The sequence below is a fragment of the Centroberyx affinis genome, unplaced genomic scaffold, assembly GCF_046629955.1.
Source record: "Centroberyx affinis isolate AG114_WGS23_722 - 3 ecotype Tasmania unplaced genomic scaffold, CSIRO-AGI_Caff_v1 ptg002764l_1, whole genome shotgun sequence".
NCBI classification, from domain to species: domain Eukaryota; kingdom Metazoa; phylum Chordata; class Actinopteri; order Beryciformes; family Berycidae; genus Centroberyx; species Centroberyx affinis.
In genome coordinates this window covers 840,961-865,145 of record NW_027280925.1, presented here as the reverse complement: position 1 = coordinate 865,145, position 24,185 = coordinate 840,961, and the positions used below count along the sequence as shown (strand labels likewise).

At 42.3% G+C, this 24,185-nt stretch overlaps 1 protein-coding gene across 2 annotated transcripts in view; it reads left to right on the top strand.

Moving 5' to 3' along the window:
* Positions 1-24,185, top strand: part of LOC139657854 (glucosidase 2 subunit beta-like) — a 123,249-nt gene that overhangs the window by 75,120 nt on the left and 23,944 nt on the right. For both annotated transcript variants that reach the window (XM_071535802.1, XM_071535801.1), the window contains 2 exons: positions 4,735-4,804; positions 7,061-7,150. In XM_071535802.1, the coding sequence (XP_071391903.1) occupies positions 4,735-4,804; positions 7,061-7,150 (160 nt within the window). The remainder of the gene's footprint in view (positions 1-4,734; positions 4,805-7,060; positions 7,151-24,185) is intronic.

Below are 24,185 nucleotides of genomic sequence, written 5' to 3'. Positions count from 1 at the left end.
ACTTGTCCATCACACATTTTACTCCACGTTCTTCAGATGAGCCCACCTCCTTGCATACATGTCACGTGACTACATAAGCGAACATTCAAGCATTAGTCATAGGTTTTTTTTTTACACAAGTCACCTAAGACCATTACAAATCAAAGTGTTTCTCATCTAAACATCTACATTTAAGCAACCAAAAGTCATAAACTTGTCAACACTTAAATCAATGTCAGCAATGAATGGCATAACGTATCATTACCGAACCCGGTTGCCCCTGCTGCCACACAACCGCCTATTGAGCGCTTTCACTTTCGCAGACAGCGATCATCACTTGCAAAAGCATCGAGAGGGAGCATGTTGATTTGTACATGAGAGTGGCATGCTTCCTGCTATTACAGTACGTTGCGAGATGACAGCGTTACCCCGGAAGGGGACTAAGTCATGAGGAGCAGAGGAGACACAGAAGTAGGTCAGCTCCTAGGCGTTTGTTACATCATACATATTCATAAACAGCACCCAGTTGTTGCAGAGTGAACTCACTCCACACAGACTGTTTATTCTGCTCATTGGGCCTCCTTCTCCATTTAAATGTTAAATAGTGATTACACATAGTGATAGTGATATGTGCAGTAGACACTAATAGCTACGTTAACATGCATGTTATAGCTAAGAGGAGCGTGATTATATGAACAGTATATCATTATAATCGCATGTAAATACCTCAGTAAGTCATTATTTGTGTATTGATACTGCATTTAAAACATGTAGAATCTTGTGATATTAACTGAACCATTGAATGATTAATTGGACAAGTTAATTATAGTAAGTCTCCTAATCAGAGTTTCTTACATTCATCTTGTTTATACCATACTCTTTGAGTGGTTCCAGCCCTAATTCAGCATGAAATATGAGAAAGTGACATGCACCAACATGAAATACCACTGAGGCAATGCAGCAGCAGTTTATGACAAGAAGGAAATGAAATTGTCACCTGTAGCTTATAGAGTGATTGACCAGTCACTCAGAAATTGTAGTACTCAAGAGTGCAAATAGAAATGTATTTATGTGTACCGTATGTATGTTATGACAACATTCTTTCATCAAGTATGTAAAAAATCTTAAGTGAACCATCTGAACATATTCTGATAATCATATTAATTACATTGTGTGTATGTAAGCATAGTCACTGATGCTAATCATCTGCAGTTTCCTGCACTAGAATATTGGCATACTTAATTGAATATAATTTAATGGCAGTTGTGCAGTGAATGGACCCATTCTCAGTTTCAGTATGTCCCGGTCGTGGGCCGCTTGTCCTTCAGCCACTATGGATAAAAGGAGAGTTGCGGGAGAGTGTGGGAGAATGAATAGAAACTGAGTCAGTCACAGGGCTATGAATCGCACTGATAGTTCAAAACATGATGCTATTTCTGCCAGCTACTGTTATTCACTCAGCCCTAATACAATCAGACACTCCAACACAACGATTATGCAGGGGGCGAGATTGACCTCTTCTCAACTCCCAGCAGCCTGTAGTTTTGGAATCATTTGTGAGATTTGGAAGGATAAATAGAGAGAAACATAAGGATAGGGAATTGTAACGCTGTATTTCAATGGAATGTGTGTATGTGGTTTAACCTAGAGTCCTTGACATGTTCTAATCAAAACTTAATGTGCAAACATGCATTCTTTGACTACCAGGTAACACCTCTCTGCAGGTTATTGTAATGGTGTTATTACCTTTTTTGCATAAATTTTGACAATGTACCTTTTTAGTGGAAAAAAATGTCAGTAATGTGCACCTTTGGGCGGTCCTCCTTGATGCCGGCGGGTGGCTATTGCTATTGCCAGTCCTGTTGACAGTAAATGAAGGAGACTCTTGTTCATTGTTACAAGCTGTCATAAACATTTCATTATGGGAACCCTCAACCCTATACTTTACCCCTTCCCACTCTGCAGTCAGAACAAGGTCTTAAGTTAAGGAGGGAGAGAAACGGAGGGAAAGAGAGAAAATGGAGCTAGAGGGAGGTTGCTGTGGGTGATAGGAGGAAGACTCAGAAGAGCTCAAGCTGAAAATATTGAAGGTAAGGAGAATGTTACAGTACAAAGGAGAAGAACAAGGGACGGATAAATGGAAGTGAATACCAGAGGAAATGAAGACAAAACGGATGGAAACCAGTGAGGAAGCCTGAGCATGCTGCCAGTCTATGTTTTAAAGAACAGAATTTTACAGACAACAAAACGAACTCCTACGTGTGCCTGGTAGACACACTCTAGTTAAAGGTTCCTGTTGGTTGCGTGAGTGTGGGGTTCAAGGGTGGCCCCGCTGCATTCCCTTTGTTTTGTTAAGCACGGCCGTGGCACACATTGCAGGGCTCACAGGCTTCTTTTCTGAGAGCTGCAGAGAAATTGCCTCGCTTATTGATCCATTCGCATGTAAACAGACCATCCTTGGTCTTTGGCTCAAGGTATGTATGCACAGGGGATTTCAGACAGAAGATGGCACGTACTATACAGTGCATTCCTTGTCTTCTATTTTTATACACAGCCTCTGTGCTTTAAAGACCCTCTTGATAGGTTCCAGTGCTAAATGCGAAGTACAGTGCACTTCCTGCACAAGAAAATGTCATCCACCGCTAAAGATTTTGTTTCACAGAGTGAAATCATTTGCCCTACATTTTCCTTATATGTAGCCCTTAATTTAGAGATACACTAAAGTTGATTTGTAATAATAGCAACAGCAGTAAATAGGGTGGAAGGCATTTCTTCCCATGCACAACTCAAACACGAAACACAATTGTTTAGATCAGATTGTTGAGTGAACCAGCATGTCGATTAGGTTTAATTTGCACAATGACAATGGAAGTTAATGTAGCATGATTTCATAAAAAACTGAAGGCAAAGCTGTCTCGACTAGTTCGATGCATGCAATGGTTCTGATGCCATGATGTCCACTGACCATATGACCGATAATCCAGTCTTTGAAGTCATTAGCTCCCACCCCTCTCAACTATGAGTATTAGGTCTTTTTAGTATGCATTGGCCTCGGGTTATTTTGGCCTGAGATACAATAGCTGGTGCAGAGACGATGTGGAAGACTCGGAGAGGCTTTAGTTGCCCTGTGTTCCCTGCTCTGGGTACTTCTGTACGCCTGGCTGCTCTCCCTGAGTCTTTCTTCCCCATCCTCAACTCCCCCTTACCATCACCACTCTCTCCATACACGCCTGGGCTGCTGCAAGGGGTCAAATGTCACCCACATGGGATTCTGCTTTTCCTTTTGTCATCGCTCAGCCTGATGATTGGGGTGTGTGTGTCTGTGTGTGTGTGTGTGTGTGTGAGAGAGAGAGAGAGAGAGAAAGAGGGCGAGAGAGAGTATGCAAGAGAGGGCTGAAGAGAAAATTTAAGTGTGTAATGTGTGTGTGATATTCTGAAGGAGTTTGAGGGGATTGGGGGTGGGTTAGGGACAGATCTACCCTTCTTGGTGTCATATAAATAGCATGGAAAATCACAGCTTGCCTCTTGGACACACCGCATCTGTACTAGGTTAGGCAAGAAATGGGTGCTGGGGGACTAGTGCGGGGGGTATCTTTATGGGCGACCAGCTGAGACCACATGCAAGGAACATGCTAATTGGTATTCAGGCCAGGGCTCTGACAGCCTCCCACACAGCCGTTGCGGCGTACACACTCCTTTCTGTTGCCACGGCGCCAGGCCCCAGCGAGAGTTTCCTCGACGACAGAGCCGAACCTGTCCTCTTCCAGAAACCCCAGTAAATCCCCAGGACCACCGACGCAAGACAATTAAACTGGAGTCTTTTCAGCCTCTCTTCACTTCTATTTTCTGCCATCTTCTCTCTCTCTCTCTCTCTCTCTCTCTCTCTCTCTCTCTCTCTCTCTCTCTCTCTCTCTCTCTCTGTCTCTCTCTCACTAGTTCTTTGTTCTCCTTTTTCCTCATTTCTGCTGGTTCTTTCAGCCCCTCCATTCAAGCTTAATCCCGCTGTGAATGACACTGAAGTCGACGTGGTTCACTTATGAACTGATGCTGTTATGGTTATGTACTGTTTTAGGAATACTTTCCACCAATTGAGGTGTCAGCCTCCTCTGTGAAAAGTGATTCACAACAGCCAATTAATGAATTCATGAGATGTGACCATTAATTCACATTAAAGCATCCAGTGTACAGTATAGGTTCTGCAAATGGAAACCTCACGAAGCTCAAAATAACAGATGCATTTTCAATTGTCAGTCTTTGAATTGCAATGCATTACATGTAGGAATGATACAACAAGTACGCAAAGAAAAAATAGACTTTCATTTAAAATTCCTTCGCAGTTCTAGCTCTGTCTACCTGTCACGATCACTTGAACAGAGTTTGAAGATCAATGCTTTCCACAGGAGTGTGACATCTTGTCATGCTAACAGCACTGGAACATACCAGTGTCAGTGACAAAGAGAAACAAACATATCACCGCCGCGGCCACCTCCCCTCATCTCACACTCCCTCTCACTTCCTCTCTCTCTCTCTGTCTCGGTTAACACAATTGTCAGTGTGAAGTGACTAATTAAGCCCGTGGGCCTTTCGGCAGTCACCACACCTGGAAATAGCATTTGTGTGTTTATATGCAGCCTTGCTCCTCTCCCAGTCCTAGATATAACAGCCTATATCAAGAGCCCACTGTTTGGCAACACGCAGCTGCTCAGACGCAGCGACTCTGCATTGTTAATTTGTCTGACCTTTTGTTTTGTCTAGCTGCAGAGAGGGAGGCTGCCGATCTGAAGAAGGTGGAAGAAGCCTATGAGACAGCCAACATGGAAATAAGGTAAGAGAAGAATAACAAAGAGGGAGAGGTATAGGTTAGTTTCCACGGTCATGTATTTGTGCCTACTCCCTAATATTTTACGCTCCCCCTGGACCGGGCATTTGCTCCTCACCTGTGCCCGAAGACTGGTAAGCATGCTATTGTAAGCAGGGTAGCATGGTATATAACCAGGCCTTAAAATAGACCCTGTCCTTCTGCGCCAGACTAGTGAGGAAAGCTGCACAGTAATGAGTTTGCACTGTGTGACACCTAAGGCGAATTTTAATGAAGAAAAACAAATGCTACTGTTTGCCTACTGTGCACTGGTGGGTAGGCCTATTCCAACTTACTTTCAGGAGCACACTGTCTGCTTGGGCATGAATAATCCAAACTTCTCAGTGTCACCTTCTCAAGACAGACATGGAACAAAATAGCTGACAAACACACTGTAATTATTTTGTATCAGTGGGAAAAAGTGCCATCCTGTCACAACATAAGAGTTGCACACTTACATCGCCATCTAGAAAATCTGTCATTATCAAAGAGCTGCATGCTGAAAGTGTTTTAATATTAACAAAGAGATTTCGGCGCTTACGTCAGCGCAGCATTATCTTTTACAAACCCTATTTCCCTACATTACAGTACACAGTCACACTCCAACATGCAGCTGAGAAGAAAAAAAAAAGGCTGAGCAGGTTTGGGTGAGAATTCCTATTACATGCCTTTGCTCTTTTTCAGATGTTTGCACAGAGCTCTGACACAGCCAGCAATAGCTGATAAGTAGCTACCATGGCCCTTAGGCCTGCAAACTGTTCATTACAGTAGGGGGAGAGGAGAGCCAACCACAGAGATGGCAGTTACCAAAAGGTCAAGCTTTTTCTCCCCCTAACAAAAGCCTGCACAAGGAAAAAGAGGGAAAAGGAGCTGGCATGACTCCAGTTGCTCTATTTCTTCATTGGCCACCTTGCTTCAATTGCTCCTGGTCAAATTACTCATGTGCCTCGCTATCTATCATCTATGCGTGTTGGAGCGCTAGGAATATGGATTTTTTTTTCCTCGCCTTCTCTCTGTGGCCCTGTCCCTTTTCAATGCCATGTAGATGTGAGTGCACCAGTGCATCTGTTCCTTCTTACCTGTCATGGCCATGTGTGTGAAATTAAACCCTGAAATTAACGTGTTTCTCTTTTTAATCCACACTTTTTACTTCCTTTAGTGTCTGTGAAGGGCACTTTTTAATGAATATTGACCCTCAATGCAATGCAGGAATATTATGACCTTAGCCCTACTGAGACGCAAACACACACACACACGCACACAGTTATGCAACCTGCATTTCTTTTTTGACCCTGATTCACACCCCCACTCCACCCTACCTTATCAGCCTCAAGAAAAAAATCACCCTGCCTAACCAGTTGTTAACCCCATTAGCAATTCTGCATTATGAATATGGAAATGAGGGCCTGTGCACAGTTAGAGATAGGGCTCAGTTCCCTTATTTACGATTAGTGAGGGAAAGCTGCTCTGGCCAGCTCTGATAATTGGTGACATTGCATAGCAATGGGCCTGAAAGGGGCACCTCATCAACAAACTCTGCAAGAAGTCAGTCACTCAAAGTAGCGAGGGAAAGAAAGAAGGTACGTTGTCAGCACAGCTAGAAGTCGTCCAAAGGTTATTAAAGCGACTTGGCAGGGACTTACAGCAAATGGCCAATATCCGGAAAGGTCAAGAGAAAAACTGTTCTTGAAATTAAAGTGCGGTTTCCTCTTTTTTGTTTATGTTTCAGCTAATCTTATAATTAACGGAAAGGTTGCTACAATGGTTCAGTGACTCCACACATTAAGAGTCTGGCACTTAATTTGGCATATTTAATTTTGTAATGTTGCAGGTCCCAGCAGTTTTAAGATTGTGTATTGTTTCCAGAAAACCCTGAATGAATAAATAACTGCAGATTAGTTGTGACACGAATAGTTACAGTAATAGTTAAAAAATCTGTTGTTTCAGTGTTGAAATTACCCACATAAGTACAAGGATTCTTTCTTTTTTAATGGCTCAAATACCTTAAGTTATTTACATGAACCCACTATCGACTGCACCATGTGTGATTTCTCCCTGTTTAGGAGTGCCATGCTTTCAAATGTAACTTTTAAATGTGGCCAAAACCTTTCATGTTGTGACAAATCAGGAATAACTCATTCAGTAATTACGAATGAATATTTCAACATTCAGATAAACTCACAGTGTGCTTGCGATCTAATATTTGTCTTTTGGTTTCCCCAGTGACCTCAGGAACAAGCTGACCATAGACTATGGAACAGATTGGGAGTTTCTGTTTCTGAACAATCAGTGTTATCAGCTGAAAGTCTATGAGTAAGTACAGCATTTACTTTACTCTAGCATTACATTTCATTAAGTGTTCAGCATTAATATGAAATCTAGTCCCAGAATGTGAGCTTCGGTTTAACAATACACTTGCATGCTTTTGACAATCTACCTATGAATCATTGAGACTTCTGATAATTAAGATTACTCTCAATGATGGAATATTTTGTTGAATTAACAATGTATTAGTTCATAAGAGCTCAGCATAACTGCACACCACATGTAGCCATAAAACCCAGTGGACAAGAAAAGCAAAGCAGTTTTGAGAACTATCACAAAATCAATATGTTAACCAGAAGGTGGATCAAAGGCCGGTATCTGTCGTATTTTGAGCTACTGTACAAAAAATTAATCTTATCTGTAGTGAATGTGAACCACCTCAGTAAAGATCCAGCCATTTAAAGTTGATAATTTGTGAGCTCCAAGTCACCCTGGAGAAGCCAAGCAGCTAAATCAACTAAATTTAATCAACAGAATGAGCTTCTTTCACTCTCTCTCTCCCTGCATCCCTATGGCCCCTGCTGGGGTAGAATCTGTTCTCCTCAGAATTGCTTGCCAGCTGGAGCTTTCCAAGCCTGTGGGTGGTTGCAATTTTGAAAGAAAATTATCTGAGATCTGCGCTGAGATCGGCACTGCAAATACATTTCGCAGGCATCCTTGGAATCTGTAGTTTTCCCATGCCCTTACACACCGGTGCGATTTGTTTACTTAGTTTGCCATTTAGGAGTCAAAATCTGAAAGGAAAAATTGCAATTCTCAAATGCAGGCCAAGAATCTAGCTATGTCTTTTTTTTTTTTTTTTTACTAAGGCTATGTTAGACAACAAGATTGTGCTTCTTTTGCAAAATGTTTCTGCAAACACTATGTTTTAGGGGTGCAGTGCTATGGAAGCTTGTCAAGTGTATACACATATATACAGTATATACACACACACACATATATATATATATCCAACCACGCAGGAAATATCACTGATAGTGCAAGCTTAATCCAACTCTTACGAGCTGTGTCGAGTTGGCCTACTTCTCGCAATCTCGCACCTTCAGCCTTCTGCCCAGAAACCCTTACTCTGTTACCTTTCTTTCCAGGGCCTATTAGCATCATACACTCCATACTATTTTTCATCCTTCAAACCACTGAAGAGCACAATATCCACCAGCATCACCTCAGTTGAGGGTCCTTTGACCTACCAGCACCCTCTCAGCGATGTACCAGTTCCCCATCTCTCCCTCCCTTTATCCTTGCCATTCGCCTTTAACCATGATCCTGAAAAGACATGACATTGACAGACAGATAAACCAACGGCTCTCTATAGCACTCCCTCCCATGCCCTCGAGTAGTGAACCAGCAGAGCTCCAGCTCCTCTCCGATAATGGAACAGAATCCCACACTCCTCTCACCAGCTTCTTGATCATCAGTTGAAACCATCTTACATCCACCTTCCCTAGTGTTTAGATCTCTCACGTTTGATTAAATTGCTCCCTCTTTTTTTTTTTTCCTGAGCGGCAGCCAATATCGGAGAAAAGTGCCCGGAGCCATAAAAGTTTGCTGAGCTGAAACACTGCCTTTCTTTAATATAACTAATAGCTGTGCATTTCTAAATGAATGGAATTCATTTGGTCTGTGTGTGTGGTGGGGCAAGAGTAAGAAGTCAAATGCCACTGGTGGAGTATCATTTAGAGACAATGATAGGAGTGGAACAGCTCGGTGTATTAGATAGCCCTAATCGAGCAAGGAAATAGAAGGAGCCAATTGCTTTTTGGCAGATGCACACAAACTTTGGCTTTGGTCCTGTTTACTCTTATATACTGTGGACCAAACGCTTTAATGTTGAAAATGTATCCAAGCCACAGGCTTCATTTACATCTGAGGGTGTCAACTGAGAGTTTGCTTTTCTCTTGTGATGGATGATCCCTTTCTCTGCACCTCTTTTGTCGAGTTATTTCCTCTGCCTTGCCTCATGACTGTATGAATCACTTCTGTAATTTGGAGCTTGAAGCCTTCTCTTGTTTGTCCAGGGAAAAATATAATTACTTAGATTTCAAAGGGGGAAAAAACAGCCTTTTGTTGTTGAACACTTTCAAGTGGAATGATTAACGGCAAGATTAGTAGCTAAATGCCGTGTAGTAGAGCACCGCATGTTGCCTTCTCATCAATTTCTCTAAAGGCCATAAACAACATGAATAAAAGCCAGAGAGATAGCTTATTCTGGGTGCATTATCATTTAATGGCATTTATTGTTACTGCGCTTTTAGACAGACCAGTGTTACCTGTTCTTACATTACATCAAATTCAAGATATAAAAGCTGAGCTCCAAAAATTCAGCCATTAAAAATCCATGTATTCCCACTGAAACATTCTTTGGGTGCTGGTGGGCCCTTATCACAAGTCAGGAATTTTAACCGCAGGCTTCTGCCAGTGAATCAGAAATAAGCTTGGCAATTCAGTCAACACAGCCTGGCACAGCATGAAGGAAGACACCCCATAATGAGTTCTCAGAGGCGGAGTCCCTACCTACAGCAGAGTCTAATATTCCTCCTGTGGATTTGTTGACACTCCTCAAAGCAACTTAAATCGAAGGGCTGTGATTTATGCAAGACTGTCAGGTCAGATTGACTCAGCCTCCACTCTCGTGTCATTAGAAAGTACAGCACTTCAGTGAGTCATGCCCGCCACTGTGGTTCAGCTCTGACAGAGAAGAGAGAAGGATAACGCAGCGCAAGTGGCACTTCCAACTGTCTATAGAGCGTCACATGGCCTGAGCAGAGTAGTGGGTTCTTCTGGGGAAAAAAGAGACACCATCGGGATCCAGGCCTAGAGGGAGCTGTTTCAGACTGAATGGAAACCCAGGCAGGGCGGAGGGTGTGGAATCCTAAATGTGCCTGGTGACTGCCGTGAGAGCAACAAAGGCCATGGAAATGGAGAACCATATATATACTGTATATATAGTTGATTTTGCAACAGCTGAGTGTGTGTATGTGGTTGCAAATAGGCGGTGACAAGACCATTGTGATATATAGACAGTAAGCTATTTTATGCTCTTTATTGCCAGCGGACAGTAAAGATAACATGACACTCGTCAAATTTGTCAGGAATGAAAATATTATTATATCAGCAAACTTTGCTTCTTGCTGATAGTAGCATTCTTCAGAGCATCTTGCTGGAAATGAGAAAAAGAAAGAACTACAAGAGGAAATTAGTAAACAATGTCAAATCTGAACTCATCCATTCATGCATTATGCCCAACTTCAGTCTGCAGGCCTTTTGTTTTTAAAAATTGATGTGATGCAAGATATCAAAACGGACTACAGTCAGCGACAGACAAATGCATGTGCAGAACATGAACACCTTGTTTGCTCTGGTTTATGGAGAGAACTGAGAGGCAGAAGGGCCAGTTAATCATAATTGGAATGTTGTTAAATGACAAGTGGTTGTGCCGGCAATAGCTGCTTATGCAGGTCCATGCCTCAGAGCGTGAGCTCTTCGTCACACTCAGTAGCTTTCAAATTATGATAGATGTGGCAGGGACACTGTCGTTAAATTAATGTGTGAAATTCAGCATTACTCTTAATAAGCTGCTCATGCAATTAATTAACTTCAAAAGGTCACGTTTGGTCAGTTGTCAATAACAGAAGGGGCAGAAAGATTGTGTTCACCTGCTTCTGGACACAACCATTCTATGGTGATGCTGTAAAAATATAGCATTGTTAAAAAGGCTTTGTAATCGCTAATCAGAAAAGTTTAATGCAAGTCTGTTCTCAATTTGCAGTGAGCTGAAATGACCAGCTGAATTGCTCAATTTAACATCTATTATTAAAATGTTCCCTTCACTAAGGGCATTATTTTGCATATACTAACGGAAGAAGGAGCAGCCAATTTCTAACATTTGTCATATTGACTTTATGAGCACTAATCTTCAAAACTTCAGTGGCTAGCGGGGATAGCGAGAACAGGATTGAAAGGTTCAAGCTAATGCAGTTGTTTCACCTGTCAATGTCCATAAAGGAGAGCAAAGAAAGAGACAAACCTCTAAAGACTATTGGAACTAGAGATTCGACAGCCAGCAATTGGTAATATTAGTACATATTCAAGTGATTTTTTCTTGTCTTTATCCCAGACAAGAATTAACTTTTTTGTTAATATGAAAAACAAAAAAATTCAAATGGTAAAAGCAAAGCCTATATAGCTATAGTACTGTATAAGACCTATGAACTCAATAGCAGTTTACAGCTGATGATCATAATCTAGACTGAGTTTCTGCCTTCTGAATATATAGGGGTATGAGACGGGATTCAGAGCATTCAAATTTTTAAGAGATTCATACAGATGAACAATGCATTAAATGCAATGTAATGCATCGTTCATACAATGGGGAAACAAGCATAGTATGATTCTTTTCCTCAAACAGTAGTTGTTGCCACGCTGTGATATCGTGGTACAAAACATGGTGCAAAACTGTTGCCAAAGAAAATAGTGGACATTTACACCACCCAGAAAAAGAGCTGCACCTGGTAAGACAGTCAGAGCTGTATTTAGGCTACCGTTTGCGGTGGCGTTAATGCAGCTGCCTGTGTAAAAAGTAGATTCTGATCTACTAATCTGTGCCCACAAGCATTTTGCATGTGGAAATGGGGTAGACACCTGGCAGGAGACGTTTAGCGCGTGTGATCCAATTAATATGTATTTTGAGGAGACAGTGGCAATGGTAGGCCGGAAAAATAGAAATTATTATTGAAATGGATCACTCCCATTGATTTTATTGAACCAAAATGCGCATAATTGTGCGCAGTATTTAACATCCAGAGGAAGCACATCCCAGCTTCTCACCCCGAGAAAGCCATGGCGGATATGAAATTTGTTCAAAGGCACAACAGGCAGAGAGGAAAAATAAAACAGAGAATAATAAGAAATGAGAGAGATGGTGCTCCATTTGAGAATTACTCTCTTTCAAATGTCAGAGGAAGAGACTAAAAGAAATTACCGATTGCCTAGTCATATTTATTATAATTATTATTTTTATTAATAACAATAATGTTGATGTTATTCTCAGACCAAGAGGAATCATGCCATACCCGTATTGACTAAATTGTGTCAACCCTTCATCTCCTGTGTTAATACAGATCTCCATACATGTTTCACACTCAGTATTTCACCTCCCCTCAGGTATTCTAATTGGAAAATTATGACTGATTTGATTTGCATAATGGTTAAATAGACCACCATTTGCTCAACATTTCTTATCATCTATTACGCAGATGTCATATTTGTATTTATTTATTTTTATATATAAATTAGCTATATATCCCATACTATGTTTAAGTATTCTGATTGAGAGTCCCATTAAGATCTAGGAAAGAGACCTCGTCCTAGTTTTGTTAGCAAAAAGGACAAAAAACTGTTTGAAAGGAAAACATTGTTCATAACCAAATGTTGGGCACATTTCTGCTAGCGTGGCATTTTAGCCCCAAAGGAAACAACGGGTTTGAATACTTATGCAAACTCAATTTCTCTTTTATTTTAATTTTATACATTCACATACATTTCTTAAGTTTGATAAAATAGAATGCTTAGCATAGAACTCCTGAATAAATGCTTTTTGAAATAACATAAGAGCACAACAAAATGGACCAAAATCAAGGGGTCTGAATGCTTTTGTATGTATGGGTTATAGGTTCACACACACACACACACAATCCCCATCATGTTACTGTGTTAAAAATAAACGTGGAACTGCCACATATTGCAAGACTTGACAATGTGGGAAACTTTTAAAGTGAACCGGAATACCTTGAGAACAGATGTTGCGGAGTCGCTCCCCAAGATGTGTTTGCTGTTAAACCTTCTGACTGTTGGCTCAGTGCTTCTTTTGCACTTTTAATGTGGGAACTCTAATTATCACCTGAGGTTATGTTGAAGGAGATTTCCTTGAACGTTTTGGCGCTAAGAGTCATTTTTACACCTTTGAAGAGGAAAAGTGTAAAATCTTCTTTTAAGCCAACTCCCTTCACACTTGAGTTCCTGTAGACTGTTAGATGTTATCGATGGCCATTTTAAGGTAAAAGTTCCCTCAGGAATGCTAACGTAAAAAAGACCGAAGACTGCTGCTTATTCTCCTCTCTGTGACGTTCATTGTAGCTGATAGTGAAATTCGTCTGAAAAGCTGATTGCATCTTTACAATCAGATGTATAGCTTCTACTCAGGAACTCAGCAAAGCTTCTCTCTGTAGGATCTGTAGGAAAATTGCATTATTTGAAAAACAGCAGGAGGGGCCCTGCTCTAAATTCCCCTACTGTTGCCGCTGTTTAAGTTGACTTTGGTTTTTATTCTTCTTTAATGCACATCCTTCATTGTATCTGCAGGTTTCAGTAAGCGAAACACTTGTAAGACGTTTTTAATGCGACCTGGAATACGATTTAAAACCAATTTAACAGCCAAAAGAAAGAAAAAACAAATTCTAAAACTATAAATGGGCAATAAAAGTAAAATGGGAAATAGAAGATACCGGGAATTTGGTTGCTTGAGGTCCAATTGTGTTTATTATATGTTATATGAGATGAAAAAAACATATTGTATATATTGTATTAACCCTGTCCTATGTTAATCTAAGAGTGAACATGCATGTTGATCAAACTTACTGTGACCAACTGTAAGTGCAAATAAAGTAATACAACATAAGAAAATAAAACCGACACTACTGCAGATCCCATACACACTGAATGTAAAGAATCTGTCAATACAACCATCTAATTTTATAGTTGCATCAAAACGAAACTAAATTAAAAATCAACCTATTATATAAGATATATATATAAGATATATATAAGATATTGTAATACTTTTTGAGGCCTTACATTTAGATAATTTAACTCAAGACATTTTCCAGACTTTTTAAAGACCCATGGATACCCAGTTGTTGTCCCTTAGTGCCCATCATATCTTCCGCATGCCCAAACCTTCATGTATATTGAGAAGAAAATAGCAGCAATAACAACATAACATCTTGAGAGATGGACTTGGCGGTGAGAGTGCAGCTTTAAATGATCTGCCAGAAGCTATTTGCCTCATTGCTTTTAGTGATGGCTCTAAAAACTAAATTGGCTTCAAGTTCGGCTTGTTTTGTTTCCCATTTTTCGCATATAAATTGAGGCATGTTTGAGGGAGAGAGGCTCTTTCGCTCAGTATCATTTTTTTTTTTTTTTCCTGGGTAATTTATGTGGGAAAGAGGCCTCTGCCGTGCCTTCACCTACCCTCCCCATGTTGTTTCACAGAAGCAATGCATAATAAGATAAAAAATAAAAAATATATCTTATGCGTCGATTCCCAGCTCTGCATAAAGAATTTCAAGGCCGAAATATGATAAGCTGTCAGGAAAGTGAACTTCAATCAGGCTGATATTGAAAACACCGTATACCATTTTATTGAGGCTTGCATTTGTGGTTTGCCATGTGGAAAATGAAGGTAAACTGAAAAATGGCCTACTTTGAGTACCTCTTTTTTTAAACTCTCTCTAGAAGGATAAACGAGACATTTGGTCTTCGGGCTGCTGGCAGAATCTCTCCGCAGAAACCCGATTACCAACTGAAAGGGATTACAATGACCCAATCTCACAATAATCATGATGCCCTATTTGAAATATGAGTCCTTGAGATGGAATTTTAAATAGGCTCCCTAATATTAGTTACAGTATTAGAATTTGATTCCACAGTTGCGCTTGAAACCTGATGAACTGACCGTTTTGAAATTTTAGAAGTGCAAAAAAGTAAAAAACCCTCATCATCGGCTGCACTCTGACGCTGCTTTACTGTAGTCAGAGAGGAGCGATCCAAAACACTGCAGAACTTTCTCAACACAAAGACATAAATCAAAGTGCCTTGCTCCCTCCTTTGTCTCCAAGGTGCTCTTACATTAGATGCACCACACAGCACTGGAGAAAAACTTTTTTTTCCACTGTAGTAAGACAAGGCAATTGTTCCTAAAATAAGAATAGTCTTCCAGTGAGTCCTTAATGACAGTAACTGCAGTAATAACAACGCAGTGATATCAAGTGCAATAGTGTAGAGAAAATGGTACTCAAATCAGAAAGCAGGCTGCTCTGACATATGGAGAAAACTACTGCTGATTTTTTTTTTTCCCATATGTTCATAGCCAGCCAAAAATTTGATTTATATTTTAGTTAAATTCTTCCACATTGAATTAGGGCTATATGTATTGAACTTATTGATCTGTGTTCAAGACACTATCTGCTTTTGTAGTAGTGTTATTTCAACAAAGTAGTGTATTCTTGCGTCAAAAAAAGCCATAATGAATACTGTCTCATCTTTCATATTGTCTCTCAATGGGACTGTTCTTCTGAGCTTTAACTGTGACATTACATCTTAACCAAAGTTAGATTGAAGACATTCAAAATATATTAATACTGATTCATCTATATTCTCCTGAAAAAAACCCAACATATTTAAGCGCAGAAATACCTCAGGCTTCCACAAAACGCACTTCTAATCTATGGAAGTCATATTGATTGAACATAAAATAAAAGCAAATCACTGCCATCCAAATTGAAACCAGTGAAACAGCAGCAGAATATGAAAAGATCCACCCACAAACAAGCACAATAAAATATGTTGTAGCATTACCAGCTCTGCATTTTTGTAAGTTAGACTCAAACAGAAAAAAAAGTCACCTCATCAGCAGTTATCCAAGTTTAGTCCAGGGAATGCCCTTTTCCAGGTGCCCATTTTATTCTTATCCAATATGTTGAAAAGGGTACACAGTGTACAGTGCAATGTTTGGATTGTAAATGCTGTCAGATACACAACTATTATCCAGAGTAGATGTTTGTTTTCTGTTTGGCTAGCTAGTGTGGATCTGTCCAAACATCAATTGCTGCAAGTTGGGACTGTATGGATAGATAGAGCAAGACAGACACATAGAGTTGCTCTTGTGGCCCATGCAGCTGTAACCTGTACCAAAGACACTTGCAGAATTTGAAGTGTGGATGCTTGTCGACACGGGGGCTTGAAGCCGGGTCTGTTGAAGTACTACTAGACCAACCTGCTGCCTTTCCATGCAGATCAGAGGATTCTGCTGTTTAGTGTTGATTCAAGTAGTGAAAAAAACAAACAAAACAATAAATCTGACATCTGTTCCTCACATAAAAAAAGAAAAACACAAAAAATGTGTGATAATATCTAAACAGTCGCAATTTGCATTCTTGTAAACATGCTGCTGCCCTATGCATTCGCAGGAAGATTAATGAGCTTCACAATTGCTCCGTCCATTGGAGGTCAAGTGAACTTGACAGTCAGAAAAGCCACTAAGAGCTCAAGGTGTAATCTTGCCCTTAGGTTCTCTGTGCTCATAGTCTTAGAGTATAAACATTAGCCACAATAGTTTCCCTGTGCAACATAGGATCCCCCAGCTCTCAGAGATGGTGACAAAAAAATACAAATTCCCAAGGTTCATAATTCCTGTCAACTCTACTCCTTGTCTGCCCTCTTTGGTAACTCTTCACTGACAGGCGACAGGTCTCCACCTCTTTTTCGTGGGCGAGTCTGTCACACTTCTGCAGTCTTTTGAAATGAGGTGAGTGAAAGGCTGGGGTGAAGCCTACAGGGAGATAATTGGGAGAATAAAAACTAGCGGTAGAGTCAAGGGTATACAGTATGCAAATACTCATTATCACAGAGCTACCTTTGTATGGAAACTAGGGCCCGACAGGTATATCGGTCAGCCAATATTATCAGCCGATATAAGCCTTTTACAGATATATCATTATGGGCAAATGTGCCACAGATGAGTCACCAATTCTTCCTTAGAAAAGCTTGTGGTGCTGAGCAGGTTCATACAGTGAAAATATTTGTGCTGATGAGCCAGAATCAAGCCCATCCTCCACCTGGCTCAGAAAAGGGCTTTGAAACCACCGATTGGCTCCCAATTACTTTCAATGCTGCTTGATCATATTTAGGCTCTTATAGGAAAATAGTTAACAGGTGGTTTACAAAATATACAAAAATATACATTCAATTAAATGCATAAAACAATATTGTAGCACCACAGTGTAGCTAATCAGGAAGGAAGGAGAGTGAGACAGTAATTCCTTTCGCTAGCTCCGGAGAGCCCAGATTTATTTTGTGCTGCAGCAAACATTCCATCCAGAGATAGAGGTGTCCCCAGGAAATGGCTGGCTTGCCTGATGTAAGCCAACTTAACTTTAGCTAATTGAGGAGCAACAGCATCCCTTTGTCTCATAGTCTGGTTCTTCCCTCTCAGTTTCCCCAGAATCCAGCCCCTTACTACCTGGGCCCATTACCACTATCGTGAACACCTCCCTCCAATGAAATGCAGGCAACACATGAACACACTGAACATCACATACTTACCCCTTCCTGTCTCTAACAGCCCCCTCGACCCCAATGTCCATATCCAGAGTAACAATGTCTTAATAATTTTGACTGTATGCTATTGATTTGGCAGTTTTTGTTGATTACATTATACATAATTACAAAACTGTGATATTACAATACTCACTCAGCCTCCCTAATCAACCTTTTCTTCTTGAAGGAGCAAAATAACTGAAAATACATGAAGCACATGCAACTGAATGCCCACTTTTCCACAAAACAAACATGCTTATTAGGCACCTTTTGGGAATTGAGTAGGTGTTAAGTACCTACTTTAGAGTGGCCAATTCTTTTTTGCTTCTGATGTTATTGCCTTTTCTTAAAGGATAAGTTCAACGGTTTTGGACCTATATGTAATTTGTCTCTTACATGCTTGTAGTACTTGGACCCACAGACAATATTGGCTCCCGAGTCAGCTGTCGGTTGAAACGGTGAGCTCCCTTGCTAGGCTTCTTGCTGCTAGAAATGAGTACAAAATGATTTCCTGATTAGTGAAAGTGTGCGTAATGGTGGAACTTGGTTCTGTTTACTCTCAACTCCCCGGTGGAGCCTAAAAACAGCTTTTTTGGAGGTATTTTGACAAACCCCATTTGGACTCATTGATAACAGCAAGGGGCTAGCATTTCTGTATGCAACCTTTTCATTTCTGTATACTGACCATTATTATTGACACCATGGTATTGACTGTGGTATGCAACATTTTTGTTAGTTTGCTACAGTCAACTATGAGACTTCACACATTCATTACCTGATTACTTTTGATTTGCAGTAATAGGTAACTGGTTACTTAGTTACAGGGAGCTACCTGCGCTGCCAAACTTTGATTTTACCTGGATTTTACCTATTTTGCCTTGCTTTGGACTACTGACATCTTCCTTGTGTTAGCCAACTGGCAATTATTACAGACAAATGTTTTAGCTGCATTGTTTTCATCAAGGCGTTGCTGAGACATCGGTTCATAATAAGTGTCAGCAAATTGAGAGAAGAACATGTGACCTTTCCTTTTTGTATTTATTTACACTTAATTGTAATTGTAATAGGGATGCAATCTAATGAGCACATGTTTGTAGATGACCATTGGGATATGACTGTGTCCTCTTGATCTTGGAGTCAGTTCCAGAGCCGGAGTCGGGCCAGAGCCAGCCTCGCTGGAGCCATCCTCTGTGCAGTAATAAGACATGCTTTTCCTAGGTGTTAAATTCCGTGAGCAATCAACAGATGATAAAGGCCACCGGCTCTTGAAAAGTCACATCCACAAATCCCTCCCTTTTAGGGGAGGGATTTGTTACATATGCAATTTGGCCAAAGAGCAAAAAACGCTGCACCCAGATTAACGCATTATTTCAAACGCAAATACCCTGTGCACTGTCTCAATAGATCAGATAACAAGGTTTTTGCGCCTGCAATTCAATTTTCACTGGCGCAAATCTTAAGTAGATCCAGGTCCTAATCTTAGGGGCATTCTTTATACCCCTGTATGCATCCCTACAAAATATTACATTTTAATGAAACCTGTCAGATAAAATGATATTTCCCTTAATTTCATAGCACATGCTCTACAAGAATGTAAATATTGTGTGTTTTTGTTCTTAATATTCATTAAAAACAACAACATTGTTTTCTTATCAGATGGCGGTTTGACATACAGTAATTACAGAAAAATGGTTGAGAGGATAAGCATGTATATTGGGCTATGAACTGGCCTTGTAGATTGGGCTGCTGTTATCATAGAGGAATCTCTGCCAGGTGGCTAAATCTATGATGGTATGATAACATCCTTCCTCCTAATAATGAAGAGGGGGAAGAACAACAAGTCAATCATGTTAACCAGCAGCTACAAAAAAGAAAAGGCTGTACAGCTGGCTCCATTAAAGCCCGCTCAGCAGAACAAAAATAAGACTACAGTACACCATCTAATAGCAATACTGTCATAATAATACAAATTTTGAAATAAACACCAATACTATAGGCTTTGGAAGACCACAGAATTGTACAGCCACTGCTAAAAACATCATTATCTTGAAGCCAAAACAGAAACTGATATTGGTGGCTTGATATGAACCCCAGTGATCAATGACAGTGTTTACATAAACAGTCACTGTCTTGTTAAGCTCTGCAGACTGCAGGTTGAGAGATTATAATGATCAATCTCTGTACCATTTCCAAAATCCACATATGTAAGCAAGACTCTGGCATCAGCTCTCAGCTAGCTCGCTAGCTGGTTAACATTACCTAGCTCCTGATAACCAAAACTGTGAGGGAGAAACTCAGAGTCTGGACCCAAATGCAAACACCGGTAGACAGAATACATAGGCTGAAGCAGAAAGCTTTACTTGTAGTTTTGAGGCAGTAGTACAGTTGACAACAGGTAATCCGAAAGGCAAACAATCCAAATTGGCGGGCAGGCGAAGGGAACAGTGAATCAAAATTCTGGCAGGTAACAGGTCTTAGAAGACAATGACACTAATACAACTCAGCCAGTGGAGATTCCTGGACTGGCTTGACTCTGAAGACATGGAATGCAGGGTGAATGCGCATGGCCCGAGGTAGGCGCAGATGTATTGCAGCAGGATTGATCACCTTATTGATGGGGAAAGGTCCCACAAATGGGGGGGCAGCTCCACCCTGAACGGAAGGTCGCGGGTGGACAGCCAGACGCACTGTCCAGGCAGGTAACGGGGAGCTGGTGTGCGACGACAGTTAGCTTGTTGCTGGTACCGAGAGGAGGTGCGGAGGAGCGTGGCCCGTGCCTTCTTCCAGGTGCGGCGACACTTACGGATGTAGGCCTGGACAGAGGGGACGGCGAGAGTCCTGTGGCAGCGCTGGGAAGAGTGTTATGTGCATATTCTACCCACAATAGACAGCGGGACCAGGAAGCAGGATTCTGGGATGCCAGACATCGTAATGCCACCTCCAGGTCCTGGTTCATCCTCTCAGTTTGACCATTGGTCTGAGGATGGAAAACCTGAGGACAGTAAACTGTGGACCTCGGTCAGAAACAATGCAGCATTATCTCCGCTGTTTCTTTAGCTGACGGCAACTTGGGCAAAGGTATAGAATGTGCAGACTTAGAGAACCGATCCACAACTGTAAGAATGGTGGTGTTACCATCAGATGGTGGTAGCCCAGTGATGAAGTCGAGTGCAATATGGGACCAGGGGCGCTGGGGAACTGGGAGAGAATGAAGAAGTCCGGCAGGTGCTCGTCTTGATTGCTTGTGCTGGGCGCAGACTTGACAAGCAGTGACGAAAGAGCGGGTGTCTGCCTCCATGGTTGGCCACCAGAATTGTTGCTGTAATTGCTGTAGGAAGGCTAGGGTGCGTTTGATGCCTGGGTGTTACGTCAGGTTGGAGGAATGACTCCACTGTAGGACCTGTGAGCGGACAGAGTCTGGGACAAACAAACGGTTAGTAGGACAGGTAGGTGGAGAAGGTTATTGCTGCTGGGCCTCCCTTACCTGACGCTCAACATCCCAGATGATGGCCCCCACCACCATGGTGGAAGGCAGGATGGTGTCAGGACTTGATTCTTCCTCAGAGTTGAACAGGTGGGAGACAGCGTCAGGCTTGGTATTCTTGGCTCCAGGACGGTAGGACAATGTGAAATGAAAATGGTTGAACAAAGCCCATCTGGCCTGTTGAGAGTTGAGGCGTTTAGCTGTGCGGATATACTCTAGGTTCTTATGATCTGTCCACACGAGAAACGGCTGACTGGCTCCTTCAAGCCAATGCCTCCACTCTTTAAGGGCCCGTCTTACCAGTAGCTCTCTGTTGCCAATGTCATATTTCCTCTTCGCAGGTGTTAGCTTGTGGGAGAAGAAGGTGCAGGGGTGCAACTTCTGATCATCTACCGACCGCTGGGAAAGAACAGCACCCACTCCCCGATCAGATGCATCCACCTCCACAATGAACTGACGTGCTGGATCAGGGTATTTGAGAATGGGGGTCAAGTAATCCGCTGCTTCAGCTTGTTGAGTGCTTGGTCTGCTTTGGGAGTCCACCTGAACAAGGATGCTTGAGAGGTTAGGGCATGGAGTGGGGCTGCCAGAGAACTGAAGTTACCTGTAAACCGTCTGTAAAAGTTGGCAAACCCCAGGAATCTCTGCAACTGCTTGCGTGTGGTGGGTGTAGGCCAGTCTGCCACTGCCTGTACCTTGCCTGGATCCATCTGGATGCGACCTGCTGAGACAATATACCCCAGGAACGAGACAGAAGTGGCATGGAACTCACATTTTTCAGATTTCACATACAGCTGGTTCTGAAGGAGCCTCTTTAGTAGCTGTCGGACATGATTGATATGCTCTTGAGTAGAGCGGGAGAATATCAGGATGTTGTCTAGATAGACGAAGACGAACCTGTTGAGCATGTCTCAGAGGACGTCGTTGACCAAGGCTTGGAAAACTGCAGGGGCGTTGGTTAGGCCAAACGGCATAACCAGGTACTTGTAGTGGCCTGTTGGTGTGTTGAAGGCTGTTTTCCATTCGTCCCCATCACAAATGCGCACCAGGTGGTAGGCGTTGCGCAGGTCCAACTTAGTGAAGACTGTGGCACCCTGTAACAACTCAAAGGCAGAAGACAGGAGAGGCAGAGGGTACTTATTCTTAACAGTGATATCATTAAGACCACGATAGTCAATACATCTATCCTTATCCACGAAGAAAAAACCAGCACCAGCTGGTGAGGAGGAAGGACGGATGATGCTGGCAGCCAATGACTCCTGGATATATTTCTCCATGGCCTTAGTTTCTGGTTCAGTTAGAGAGTACAGCTTACCCCGAGGTGGTGAGGTACTAGGCAGAAGATCAATAGCACAGTCGTATGGTCGATGGGGAGGAAGTGTAGTGGCCCGGGTCTTGCTGAACACTCCTTTAAGATCCATGTACTCAGGAGACACCTGGGAAACATCAGGAAATTCGTCAAGAGAGGAAGCAACCTCAGATATTGGAGAAAGGGCAGATTTGAGACACTGGCTGTGGCAGAAGTTACTCCATCCCACTATTGACCCAGTTGACCAATCTATGTTAGGGTTGTGTTTTTGTAGCCAGGGGTAGCCTAGAACCACTGGTAGAGGAGAGGAGAGTAGATGGAAGAAAATGGTCTCCTGGTGGTTGCCTGAGAACCTCAAAGTTACCGGTGTGGTCCTGTGGGTCATGTGGCTGAGCAGTCGTCCATCCAGGGCACTGGCCTCCCTGGTGACCTTGAGAGGTACAGCACCAATCCCTAGTTTACTGGCAAGGGAAGAGTCCATGAAACTTTCATCTGCTCCAGAATCAATGAAAACTGATACAGTCATGGCTTTACCTGTTATTACCAGCTAGGCATGCAGTGGAGGTCTAGAGGGCATTAAGGGAGATCGGATGCGGCTCACCAGTACTCTCTGGCCTACTGGTGAGCCCTGCCTTTTACTGGACAGGAGGAAATGAAGTGGCTGAGCTGGCTGCAATACAGGCAGAGGTTCTCTCTCACCCTCCTTTGACGTTCCTCAGGAGACAATTTGGTTCTGCCAATCTGCATGGCCTCCGTACTAGAAACCTTGCCTACCGGACATGCTGACTGGGTTACAGGCTGGCTTGTGGAGGGTGGAGACCCACTTTGGCGACGTAGGACAGAAGAAGCACCCGTGGACAGACCTCTCTCTCACCTGCGCTCTCTCAGACGACTGTCAATACGTATAGTCAGGGCAATCTGTGCGTCAAGACTGGAAGGCAACTCACAAGAAGCCAGTTCATCTTTAATAGTGTCAGATAATCCATGATAATAGGCATCATACAAAGAGCTGGAATTCCACTCACTTTCAGCCGCCAGTGTGCGAAACTCAATGAAGTAGTCAGTGACCCATCTGATTCCCTGGCACAGGTTGAGAATACCCCGGGCTGCCTCTCTTCCCGATGTGGAATGGTCGAACACCTTCTTCAACTCAGAAGAGAAGTTATGAACACCGGTGCAGGCGGTCTGCTTCTCTCATTCCACTGTACCCCACTCTCTACCTCTCCTAGCTAGCAGAGAAATGATGTAGGCAACCCAAGACCTCTGAGGGAAAACTTGAGGGTTGCAATTCAAACACCAGGGAACACTGGGCAAGGAAGGAACGGCAAGTACCTGGATCACCAGAGTAGCGCTCAGGTGGAGGTAGGTGAGGTTCGTGAACAGGCGCCAGGCTAGAATGAGCCAGAGGAGGAGGAGCAGGCACTACAGGCTGAGAGTGAGCAGCCGGAGTTTGAGGAATGGCGAGGTTGTGGAATTGTTCCACAATATTGTTCAGGAGATGTTCATGCCAGCTGGTGACTCTCAGCAAAATCCTGGAGCTGCTGTTCATGTCGGCCAATAGTAGCTCCCTGGGAAGCGAGAGCATTGCGGAGCTGGTCTGTCTGCTGGATCCATTTTGGGTCAGATCGTACTGTGAGGGAGAAACTCAGAGTCTGGACCCAAATGCAAACACCGGTAGACAGAGTACATAGGCTGAAGCAGAAAGCTTTACTTGTAGTTTTGAGGCAGTAGTACAGTTGACAGCAGGTACAGTGAATACAGTGAATCAAAAATCTGGCAGGTAACAGGTCTTAGAAGACAACGACACTAATACAACTCAGCCGATCTGACAAATACTACTGGGGAACACAGACTAT